Source organism: Stylophora pistillata, chromosome 9 (assembly GCF_964205215.1).
Source record: "Stylophora pistillata chromosome 9, jaStyPist1.2, whole genome shotgun sequence".
NCBI classification, from domain to species: domain Eukaryota; kingdom Metazoa; phylum Cnidaria; class Anthozoa; order Scleractinia; family Pocilloporidae; genus Stylophora; species Stylophora pistillata.
The window spans coordinates 2277701-2289201 of NC_142527.1; the positions used below are offsets into that span (position 1 = coordinate 2277701).

The following is an 11501-nucleotide window of genomic DNA, read 5'->3' on the forward strand; positions in this document are numbered from 1 at the left end:
TCGAATGTCAACAGCAATCGAACTGTATTTACAATAATCTTCTACTTTATAATTAAAAAATACAAAAGCGAGATTAAAGCCTGCTATTTGTTATGGGACAGTTAATGAACATTTTCACTGATAAGAGATGATAAAATTGATTCAGCACCTCGATTTTCGTTGAAATGCAGAGTTTGTTGGCGGTTTTAATAAGGGTCTCGTGAAGAGTGAAAACCAGTTGGCGAGAAATGGGCGTTACAGAAGCCATGTTAAAAATGACAATGAAAAGTTTAATTCAATTGAGTGTCCTTATTTCAACAGTGTTCCTTTAATGGCGGCCAAAGATAACTTTGGTAACAACACTTTGCTTATTTTCTTTAAAATGAGCTCACCAAACTAGCAAATAGTTTTGTCTGTCAAGTGAAATTTGCGTATAATCATAAAGAATTTTAAGGGCGTAAGGAAAAGGTCGGCAAATTATGACGTGCTTTCGAAAAAGTTCATGAAAAGCCCAGGGCGAACTAACGGAAGTGATATTTAAGAAGCGCTTGCCGCAAGTAAATCTTATGGTCACGTTCTGTTTACAAAAAGAATAAAATGTCTCGACTAAGAATTCAAGGCCTGAAAAGTTTCTTTCAAACAAAGTTCCTTAAAATTAGGCATTTCGACACTATTGAATACGGACTTATTGTTCCCTTGGCAAGCTTTTTTCTGGGAGTCTTAATAGGCAATTGTTACACTTTGAAATGCGTTAAAAAATATAGGCCTTTCATGCCCTGACAACAAAAATCTGTTCAAGTTTACGCTTATTTTGATCCAAACCTTTTTTTTTTAGAAAATCACGTGTAATCTCCATGTATCACTCCTCATTGTTCTTTTGTTGAGGTTGTACCTTATATTATTTCGGGAAGCTAAATTTCTTTTTAAATGGAATAATAGTTGTTTATTTACGTGTGCGTAATCAAAGGAATTTTTTTGATCAGACAACTTGTCGATTTCAAAACGAAAACATTTGGAATTTTCAACACCGACTATTCGCAAGGAAAGAAATGATTTTATAGGGAGGCGATTTTTACGGAAGAGACAGGACACAATATAATTCTGAAGTATTTGACTTATCCTTTACACATAGGCTGTCAGCGCTGTGATGTAAAATGTCATCAGAGGTCATACCAAACTTCCCACAGTACTCAAGCAATTGTAAATGGTTTTGCCTGTGTCTGAAAATCTCGCGCAAATATGAAGTTGTAGTACTTGGAAAGTTGTTAAGAAACCAATTAATTTAAGTTATAGTGACATTACTCTGAAATGTAACCAACAGACGAAAAATGATTTTGAATACCTGTGTATCATTCCATATGAGCTTTAGTTGGTAGCCATTTAACAAATCGGTGCGGTTGTTCACCATATCAATTGCCAGTTCGCTTACAGGAAGAAATATTTTTCCTGCTGAAGCTACGGATGAACCACTCATTGGTAACAAACCTCCTATATACAGTGTCTTCGTGGCATCCAACATCGAGGAATTGGCAGCAAAACACGTAAGCAAAAAGCTCACGGCGCGAACAGATTTCCAAAAGTAATTCATGTTTCTTTGAAGAGAAAATCTGCGTTCAGCGGCGTTGTTCGCTTTTCAGCGTCAAAAGTATTTCAACGCCGCTTCACGGTTTTGAATTCCACAACGACACGCGTTCTTGAACGGAAACCGTCTCCACAGTTAGATGGCTACAAAAACATTTAAAACTTCTTGAGGGCTAAAAGCCCTCTGTTTACGTAGGAAATGCATGAGCAATCACATGTTTAAGTGACTCTTAAAATAGTTTGTATGTTGTGTTTGGCCTGTGGTCGGCTAGTAATTTACATACACCGTGCCAATCTGGTGATAATCCGTATGTGATGATCCAAACCTTCTGTTCCGATAAAATATTTCACCAAATACACATGTTAGTAATTTAGGCCGATGATCTAGAATAAACTAGTAAAAAATAATTTTCATCGGATCACACTCTAACAAAGGTTATGTTTTTAGAGGATACTAGTTTGTTTCAGTTACCATAATTTCAACAGGGTCGCACCATGAATAAAGAACGATTCGTCTATTCTGTGCTGTAATGTTTGCGTTCTTTTGTTATGTCAGTGTAATGTCAAGGTAGTTCATCAAGAATCTGAGGGAACAGAGCAAGATTACATGCAAATTTGAAATTTCTGGGGCACAGATAACATATCGGAATAATTCTTGACAGACGGTTCATAGGTTAAGAATAGATTTAAGATTTAAAAATGGATTATTCCTTCAAGTCGAGAGCGTGTGTGGACTGTATAATCTTATGAAAACATTGTTGTCTGTTTGCATTCCGAGATTGGGATCTGTTTGTGAATTCTGATAGATACTATGCCAGTCTAAGAACGCGAGAGTCTCTTACAGTTTCGCTCAGAAATCAGTTTTTTAGCAACTGAGAAAGTGCTATGCATGGTTCCACCAATCAAAGGTCCTTCAGTCGGCGGATTAAAAACCTATAGCCTGTTTTGAATCTTTCCAAGTTCGATTTTAGTGTAAATATGTTTCCCCCCTTGCGAAACTTGCTTTTTACAAGCAGCTTCAAAACTCGTGATAAGAGAGAGAATATAGTTTATGGATATTTCGCATCTTCGAGAAGGCAACCTGTGGTCTCAGAACTACGATGAATAAAATTACGTGCACCTTGTTTTTTTGTTTTTTTTTTTACCTTTTTTTCGACCGATTGGTCATGAGGCTTTGTTCTGATCTATGATATAAACAACTTTATTGCAATTATATCATTTTACACACTCTCATAAAAAGCACGAGAAAAGCTAACTACATATAGTTAAAACATTAATTGTTCGATTTAAGAAGGAATACATGTTGTGTGAGCAAAAAGAGGTCGCAAGAGGAAATCATCGCATGTAACCTTCAGCAGTCAAGACGGAAACGGCGAGGAAGAAGTCATAGGCAAAATAAATATATTAATTAGAATTTCGCAAATGGCTGTATGTAACTAAGCCCTAACTGTCTCGCTTAGGGTGCCACGCCTCAACTACAGCATGACGTATGAGAGTAGCGTTGGGTTCCAAATGGAAACTTAAATAATTTTCCGTCGAGGTTTCTGTTTGCAGACTACGCAAATCTCAGTGATTTCCCATTTTTGTTTTGTAAAGGAAGACCAAGAAATTGACGCGCATGCTGAGCTATTTTTCCACTCATAAGACCGTTTGTTTGGCCACGCCCTCGTTGCCATCGCCGTCGTGGTTGACTTAAGGTTTCAATTTTGATCAGAGTTCAGCTGCTGAGTTGATTGTGCAGACTCATGAAAATGACGTTTATACCATCATTTAATTTTAAAAAAAGGAGTTACATACAGAGCCGATTCTAAGAAAGGAAACTGATTGGACTTGAGTTTTCAGGTTGTCTTCCATTTACCATGACTCTTTGTGTCCTTCCTCAGAAAAAAGTATCATAAAAATCAACTTAATCTTAACTCTTTCACTACCAGGATCTCATTAGAAATTCTCCTTACAGTCTGTCTTACAATTCTTATGATATTACTCTGGAAAATTTGGTATTGGATCAACTACTTAGTTGATATTTTTCTTTATTCTCCTCACGTATTGACATTGTAAGGAGAAACTCTCTCTTGTTGACTCGTGGGGGTTTAAGGATTAAACGACAGAGCTAAATAACGTATACGTATGCGCTAGGTTTTGCCGTGGAAACACGGATTTTGAGTCGTTCGCAAGGTTGATTTCCTATTCTGTTGCTTCGAGGCGTCGTTTTCCTTGCCGCTTTTCTTTTACAGAATTCGAACAACCTCCAAAAACTTGGTACACCCCCTAAAAATTTTCAAAAGTCAGCCCTTATTATTTTTCGCAAATTTCGCTAGACCTAGGACACTTGAGCCCGCGTTGTTGACCGTATATCCTCTGACGTAGCATTTTATTATTCAGCTCTATCGGATTAAACAAAAACGGTCATAGTGCAATCTTTCAGAAGTCAAGTTTCAAAATCTGAAATGGTCTGATTTTTACATACGTCCATTTTGTAACGTAGGACTAAAGGACCAGTCACAATTTAACGCAGGGGGGGTGGGGAGGAGAAGCGGGAGAGAAGGAGGATGGGGGTTGGGGCCGGAAGAATTTTAGTTGTGTCACAAAAAAAAGTTACTCGATCCGGGTTTTGTAGTATTCTAATAGTTGAACCGACTTGGAAGTCAATTTTCTATAGTCCCCCCCCCCCCATCTATACTTTGTTAACGACCCCTTCTGTTTCCCCCGAAACCCCTCCCCCCCCCCCCGTCATGCGAAAAATAATAATTGGTCCTGGAGGGGACCTAGTTAAACATACGAAGTACTCGAAAACAAGTCGTTAGTTGATTGGCTCTTACGTTTTCGTGTCACGCCCTCCTCTATGTTTAAGGACTTAGCAATTTTGGTTATTAAATCTTCCATATGTGCGAGTCTTGCTTCTAACTGTTGTACATCTATATCAGTGGTGAACAGCCCTCTGTCGATCTGATATCTATTTGATATTCGGTCGTTTGTGTCGGAGAATTCCCCTACAGTATTTGATCTGGATCTACGTCCTCCCATTGCTACAACTTGAGCACTGTTTTCACCGGCGCCCATTTGGAGTAAGTCGAAATAGTCTCGTTTTTGGTCTCCTGCCCTGGCAGAATCTTGATCGTCCTGTAGGTTGTAAATCAACCGGAAAAAAATGTTGAAACTTGCGGACACTGACCATTAGGAAAGAGCTTAAAACATAGAGACTTGTAACGTAGCCTGCCATTTAGCATGTACCGTTAAAGCGTCAAGTGGGATTAAAAACATTTGAGGAAGGGTTATGAATAGGATTCCTGCAATTAGGCCCCTATCGATAGTGCTGGCATGTTTTGGCATAATTTGGAAAAACGAGCATAATTTTTGCACTTTTTCTAAAAGTAGCACTGCTAGCATAATCGTCATATGTTCAGTTTTTTGAAGGGAACATTTCCAGAGTTATGACTTGTTTGGTCTCCAAGATTGATCATTTTCAAGTTCTGTTCATGGTTCAGTCTATTTTCATTCGTCTGGGGGAGGGGAAGACCGGGCACACCGGAAGTAAAGATTGTGTCGGTCTCTGTTCCCGCTTTCACAGGCAATAAAATGGCGTCAAGCAACTTGGAAGGAGACCAGCACCTTGAGAGGCTAGAACCCGCTCAAATTGCCAGAGATCGGAGCCTTAAAAAAAACCAACAGGAAATGCAAGACCAGGAGAGCATGTGACGTGAAAAAAGTCCCATTACATGATCGCATCAATCAGTTTTCATGTCAGCATCTGAGTGTTAAAGGCAACACGATATTTTGAGTGCTTGCAGAGAAGTTGTTTCATCAAAAAAAAAAACATTTTGTCATCCTTCTGTGCTCCCAAAAAACACGCCAGTAGAAAAGAAAAGATTAAGATGTCGAAGTTGAGAGAACAAACCATTACCGAAGCATTCAGTCGAGAGAAGAGTCATCAAGACAGCAAGAGTGTAACACATGATAAAGAAAATATGATGCTTCATGAACATTAAATAGATAATTGTGGTTTTTGGACTAGTTTTGTGTTTTTCATTTTTAAGCATACATTAAGAAAAGGTAGCATAATTTTCAAAAAACAGCATAATTTGGGAAAAAATCGGGATCTGCTAGTAGGATAATATACCTGCAATCCTTCTGCAAGCTTCTGATGTTAATTTTGTCGTGATTTTGTCGTCCCTGCCATATCTAAGACGACCCTTTTTTGGTAAATTTTTTGTTTTCTTACCATTTCTCCGGAGTCCAGGTCGTACAATAGCTCCATCTGTTCCATTATGCATTCCCTGATCTCAGGATACACTCTTGTGATTCGCAGAAGATCTGGCCAGGCAATGAGATGGACCTGGGAACTAACCCTAGAGGCCAGGCTCGCTTTAGATTTGAAAGAGTGACCAGGCCTTCTTTGAGACGACATCATGTTACAGCCAACAATCTCTCCCGGACCTGAAGAATGAGAGGCCAATAAACGTTGTCGATTTTTTAAGAAAAAAAAAAACAAAGAGACTTTGAATGTAGGGTGTTTGTGAGGACCCGCGCTAACCGATCAAAAACTGTTTTTATCTGAGAAATTTTCTTAATCCTAGGCTTAAAATTTGACAGTGCCCATTAAACCTTGACAGAATTGAAATCTGTAGCCATCCGTGCTTACCCAAAAACTTCATACTTTGTTGACTCCGTATGACTTCCACAGAGCCGGAAACGATGAAATAAAGCTTGGTAACCTGGTCGCCTTCCTTCAACAGGAAGTGATGCTGAGGAAACATCTCGACTCGAAATGCCGTCGCGAGAGCGCGGCGGCTGCCTTCACTTGCTCCACGAAAAATCTCAAAATGATCGAGCACCTGGCGGTTGAGGTGAACTCTAATGTCGGCTTGAAGAGATTCAGGAAAGCGATGCATGATCTGATGGCAAAAGATAGTCAAATGAAATCGGAAGCTTCTTGAGTGACAGACTGTTAGTCCATCAAAAATCTAAGCCAAGGAAGTCGAGATTGTTAGATTTGCTCCTTGAAACCCTTGCAGAAATTACCAGCGGCAATTCCCGCCAAGAGGTGTCATACCATCTTAGAGACCCCTGGGAGAGGGAAGAGAATATAGAGTGAAAGTTTTCAGGGGGGGTTTCTTCCGTCTATAATGCCAAAACGTAACCTCCTTCAGGACATGCCAAGGAAGATTCTATGGGGGTATCTCCTCAGAAATATGTTTAGGACCACTCAAGGGAATCTTAGATCGGATCCACTTCGGGCCATGCTGACGACCTCACGGAACTTTCCATGGAGATCCCTGGAGGAGATATCGAGGATACTTGGGAATTCTCTAAAGCAAGGCCCCATAAGCTCTTAGCAAAAATGTATAAAAAAGGCTCGAACTGATGTATACTAGCACTTCTCCTTACCAACTTGATTGATTGATTGATTGATTGATTGATGTATACTAGCACTTCTCCTTACCGACTCGATATCGTCCCCTTTAGCTGCCGTTTGTTCCATAGTGAAGTACTCTCGGAGGGTCCCCTGGAGGGGTTCTGGTATGTTATATAAGGTGATAAATTCCTTAATGACTCGCGTATCTCGATGATATCGGGCTGAACGGGAGTAAAGACGTTGTATGATGGCTGTTAAGTTTCCAAAGATCGTCGCGTAAAATAGCGCTGTTTGAAAAAAAGTAATACGTTAGCCAGATTCTAGAAGTAGCTAAAATGTTATCGGAATTACATTTTTATGGCAGTCTTTATTTCTAGAGGTTCAGAGCTGAGCAGCAAGGCGCGGTCTTCAATTGAGATTGGTCACATACGGATATGTTGGCAAAGTTACGTCGTTCTGTTAGATCTGATGGTCATGTGGATGTTTTGAACAAGTCATTTGTAGGGCGCATGAAATTCATGACATCTGTTAGAGAGGGGAACAGTTTCACTTTAGGAAACCGGCTTCCAAAAGTGGTGTGATGAAAAATGTCGTTACCAAAGGAACTAGAGAGAAACCTTCTCTACCTACCTCCTATCAACATCGTTATAACAGAAAATATTTTCTCATTGTCAGTGTGAGGAGCTACGTTCCCGAAGCCGATACTCGTCAGGCTGGTTAACGCAAAGTACAGAGCTGTGATATACCGGGTCCCATTCCCCGGCCCACTTCCCGGTACTGAATCATTAATCGGTTTTCTCATTCTTTCGGCCAAAAGTTGAATCCAGCCATACGGGACTTTATCCTCTCTATTGCCAATCGCGAGCCAGATACAGGCCAACCAATGGGCAACAAGAGTGAAAAATGATGTCAACAGAAAAACTAGCGCTAAGCCGTATTCAGAATAACGATCCATTTTCCGGGAGACTCGGACGAGACGAAGCAGACGTGCAGTTTTTAACAGACCTGCGACAGTAGCGGCCTGAGACAGTAGAAATAAAAGATTCGTTAAGCTGTTTTACTTCGCTATTTAACGATATCAAGAGCTTTATTGCAATTATCAATTCATTATTTTGTTTTAGATATAGTGCAGTTACGGAATTTTTTGTAGCTCAGATTATAGATGTGGTTCGTTGTAATAGCATTTTAAAATATTGAGGAACAACTCCCTGAGAAAACTTGTTAGACGGTCGATAGGCTTAAGCAGACCGTAATCTGTCGGTAAGTTTCGGTAACAAATATTATCGTATTACGCTAGTTATCGTCCAAACTCCAGCATGAAATGTTTAAGTTTTTGTTCCCGTTTTTTTTTTCTTATTGCTACGGGAAAGGACTTTTTCGTAGAGTAGGGACGAAAATACAGCAGGATCAATTAAGCAGATTCTCACAACTAGAATCAATGTTCTCGGTTTAACTAAAGCACTTTGCTGATTGGTTTCCATACCTCTTCAAACTCGTCCGGAATGAAGTAATCAAATGGTATGGCGGACACAAAATCTATCGTAAACCACGACTTCAGATAATGAACGGCGATCTTCTTGGGCGTGCTGATCACCATGTCGGATGTTTTGTCCACGTAAGTCGTCCGGAAATTTATCAGTATGTCAATGATGAACATCAGGTCGACTAAAAGGTTCACCACCTCACGGGGTTCCCCTGCGTTAATTTTTTCCCATACTCCTTTACGTTGCACATCCTTGGTGAGAAATGCCGCTTTATACGGGATTTCAATTGACGTGTACAGCACCAGAGCGAGGACAAACCAGTCCCAGATCGCTTTGAATACTGACTCGTGGTGAATCGTACACTTTTCAATCTTGTCTCTGATTGGAGAGTCTGGTTTGGTGTCCCTGTTTAGACTACGCCTTTTGGTCTCAGCTATAATGTCAAGGGCCACTGAGGACATGATCTGGAGGGAAAATAAAGCTAAAACCAAAACGTAGAATAATATATAAACTGAAGCAGGCAAACTGCATGAAGCGCGAGAAAACACGAGAGTCGAGGTTTTTATTATTTTTAGTTTTGAACCTGAGTGGTTGAAAGAGTGGCGCGAGTTTTCTGGACCAATCACAGGGCGAAGTAAGACAAAACCAAACAAATCCCGCAAACAGATGGTCTGTTTTTCATCGCGGCTCGAGGAGCTGTCTCTGTATTCTGATTGGTGGATTGAGATCTATTTAGTCTGTTTCCTTTCTAAGCGGTCCGTTGGCTGCCTTTGTAATAATTGAGCTTTTTCTTCTCTTCGTAGAAATCCCATTGCAATTAAAAAGCACTTTTCTACAAGTGTAAAAGTTTTTTTTTTTTCTGTTAAAAAAATCTTTACAAATGCTTTGGGTGAAAATTAATACTTTAAAGAGCAAAATGAGGAAATTCTCTTGAATCAAGTGATAATATTTCAAAGCAAACGTCCAACAAAATTTTGATGTCTTCGACATTAGAAAGTTTTCTCTTTGAATTTAGCAGGAACAGTTTCATTTAGAATTTTCTAGAAAAAAAAAACAAAAATTTCATGAATAAAACTTGTCAACTTTGAATTCTAATTATTCCAGTTTTGAGTCTTGCTACCCACGCATAAAGGCTCCTTGAAAATATGATTTAGGTTGCACACGAACTCTTGTAAAATCACGAAAACAATCAACAATTTCGCACGAAGAAACTCTTTTTGACACAGAATTGCTATTTTCCGCTTGCATGGCTACATTATCTTTCTATCAGCCTATTTTCATCATTCATTAAGTTACTTTAGCTATGAAAATAAGCTTTCCTCATACTTAATAATTAATTGCCGCACGCTTTCTTTGTTGACGCGCATACTTATTAATCAATGCTTTTCTTAGAATTTTCAGAGATCAAACAAACCCGTGTCATGACCCTTGCATTGCTTGTTAGCCTAAAATATCTACTTTTTGTAATTCATGCTTTCAACGGTATTGTAATCAATAAAATGCTTGATAAAATGCTTGATAAGAAACCATTGCAGAAAAGATAACGAGTTTCCAATAACCATAAGTTTAAATTTTAAGTCAAACATGCGAACACACGAGCCAATGCAAAGGTGGGTTTTGTGAATCAACTCAGCGGTAAGCCTTTGGTTAACCTCTGCAAACTAAGACTTTAGAAAGAGTTTTGAAATTTGGTTGTTTTATGTTAATATCAAGTCAAAATGGTTGCTAAAGAGTCACACCAACAGCAGACAATACTACACTACTCATTTAAGCATTATCATATCCAAACCCCCTCACCTTAAAAGCGGTACGCAATAGTATCGCAGCTCGACTGAAATATCTAGCCCTCTCTTGTGTCAGTGAATACAAAATACTGAGGCGAAGGGGGTTCAATTTTGTGAAGACAAGCTGTCATTTTCTCTTCCAACCATCGCTCTTTGAAGATAAATTAATTTTGAGATGTCAAATAGGTGGAGAATTCCTTAAAACCAGGTGAGAAAATATGGAAAACTACGATGATCATTCATTTTTAAAGATATGCATACTCATGGAAATACTTAACACTTTAATTTCCTTTACTACGAGAAGACTCAAAAAATTGCGAGGACTTGCAAGAGCATTAAGGAGGAATTTTAGTCTGTAATTTAAAAGGTGTTACCCTCCATAAATTCAAATGCAAATTAGTTTCATTATACAGAGTACTCGACACAGAAGAAATTCTCTTTTATGCTAATTTAGTTTAAGTGGGTGTAAAACAATCAGAAGAAAAAATAACAAAGTAGAACAACAAGAGAGACTGATAAACCAATTCTAACAAGATTCAGTGAAGAATCATTTAGGAAATTACTGTTTATGTTAAATGACTTTCATTTAAGAGTTTGTTCAAAGCATCCCATGAAATAGAACTTATTGATTTTTGCGATATATAATGGCAGGTTAATTATTTAGTCCGTGTATCATTGGAATACATTAGCTTATTCAAGTTTGCCTCTCGACCTGAATCTTGAGACCAGCGTTGTAGTTAATAGAACAATTTTTAATTGAATATTGATAATAATTCGCGATTGGCTAAACTTACTTCACCCTGGGATTGGTCCAAAAAGGTTCGCGCCATCCTCTCAACCAATCAAATTTGACGCTTGTTTTTACTTCGAGTCCTTATTGGTTCTTGATAATATTTGTATAGCCCCGACTGGCCGTTGTGATGCCTTTGGTCTCGGCTTTAAGGTAAGACACTCATTAGAAATGCGCGCTTCTTCTTTACAGCTAATTCGTTGAGGCGGCCGACATTTCGGCCAAACTTCAGAATACCCGGCCACTTAATATGTGTCTTTAAATAGCTGCGCCCGCATTCCCGAAGGCGCCAAATAAATAGAATCCACTCATTCAAATATACATTCTTCGTTCGACAACAACGACAACAAAATTTATTTAAGCTTAATACGGAAAATTACAATGCCTTGGCCCGCAAGTAGCTAGGGCTATTCGAGGCGGGCACAAGAGAGGAAAATAAAGAAAAGAAAAGAATTCTATAGAAAATGAATATTTATATGTATAATTATAAAATATAGACGAACAATCTAGTTTGCCGTGTGGCTTACAGA

The 11501-nt window shown here is 38.9% G+C and overlaps 2 protein-coding genes across 3 annotated transcripts in view; both read right to left on the reverse strand.

Annotated features, from left to right (window-relative positions):
* LOC111328075 (gamma-aminobutyric acid type B receptor subunit 2) overlaps positions 1-1923 on the reverse strand; it is a 22082-nt gene extending 20159 nt beyond the window's left edge. The window contains exon 1 of the mRNA XM_022932438.2: positions 1322-1923. Coding sequence (XP_022788173.2) covers positions 1322-1567 — 246 coding nt within the window. The 5' untranslated portion in view covers positions 1568-1923. The remainder of the gene's footprint in view (positions 1-1321) is intronic.
* An 822-nt stretch (positions 1924-2745) lies between these two features.
* On the reverse strand, positions 2746-10334 carry LOC111328173 (voltage-gated inwardly rectifying potassium channel KCNH6). 2 transcript variants are annotated; one of them, XM_022932559.2, is made up of 7 exons: positions 10195-10334; positions 8397-8861; positions 7544-7934; positions 7001-7200; positions 6200-6452; positions 5780-5994; positions 2746-4680 (listed from the first exon to the last, which is right to left on the reverse strand). In XM_022932559.2, exons 2-7 carry the CDS (start codon positions 8856-8858, stop codon positions 4330-4332), a joined length of 1872 nt encoding a protein of 623 aa, XP_022788294.2. In that variant the 5' UTR covers positions 8859-8861; positions 10195-10334; the 3' UTR covers positions 2746-4329. The 2 variants fall into 2 exon arrangements, with proteins under 2 accessions (XP_022788294.2, XP_022788288.2); XM_022932553.2 differs by having other exon boundaries at positions 8397-8878; positions 10195-10324.
* Between the last annotated feature and the right edge of the window lie 1167 nt (positions 10335-11501).

Coding starts and splice junctions, on each gene's coding strand:
- LOC111328173 (XM_022932559.2), bottom strand. CDS start 8,858: ATGTCCTCAGTGGCCCTTGACATTATAGCTGAGACCAAAAGGCGTAGT. Junction 7,201..7,543: donor TATAACGATGTTGATAGGAG/GTAGGTAGAGAA, acceptor TTTTTCAAACAG/CGCTATTTTACGCGACGATC. Junction 4,681..5,779: donor ACCTGGACTCCGGAGAAATG/GTAAGAAAACAA, acceptor TACAACCTACAG/GACGATCAAGATTCTGCCAG.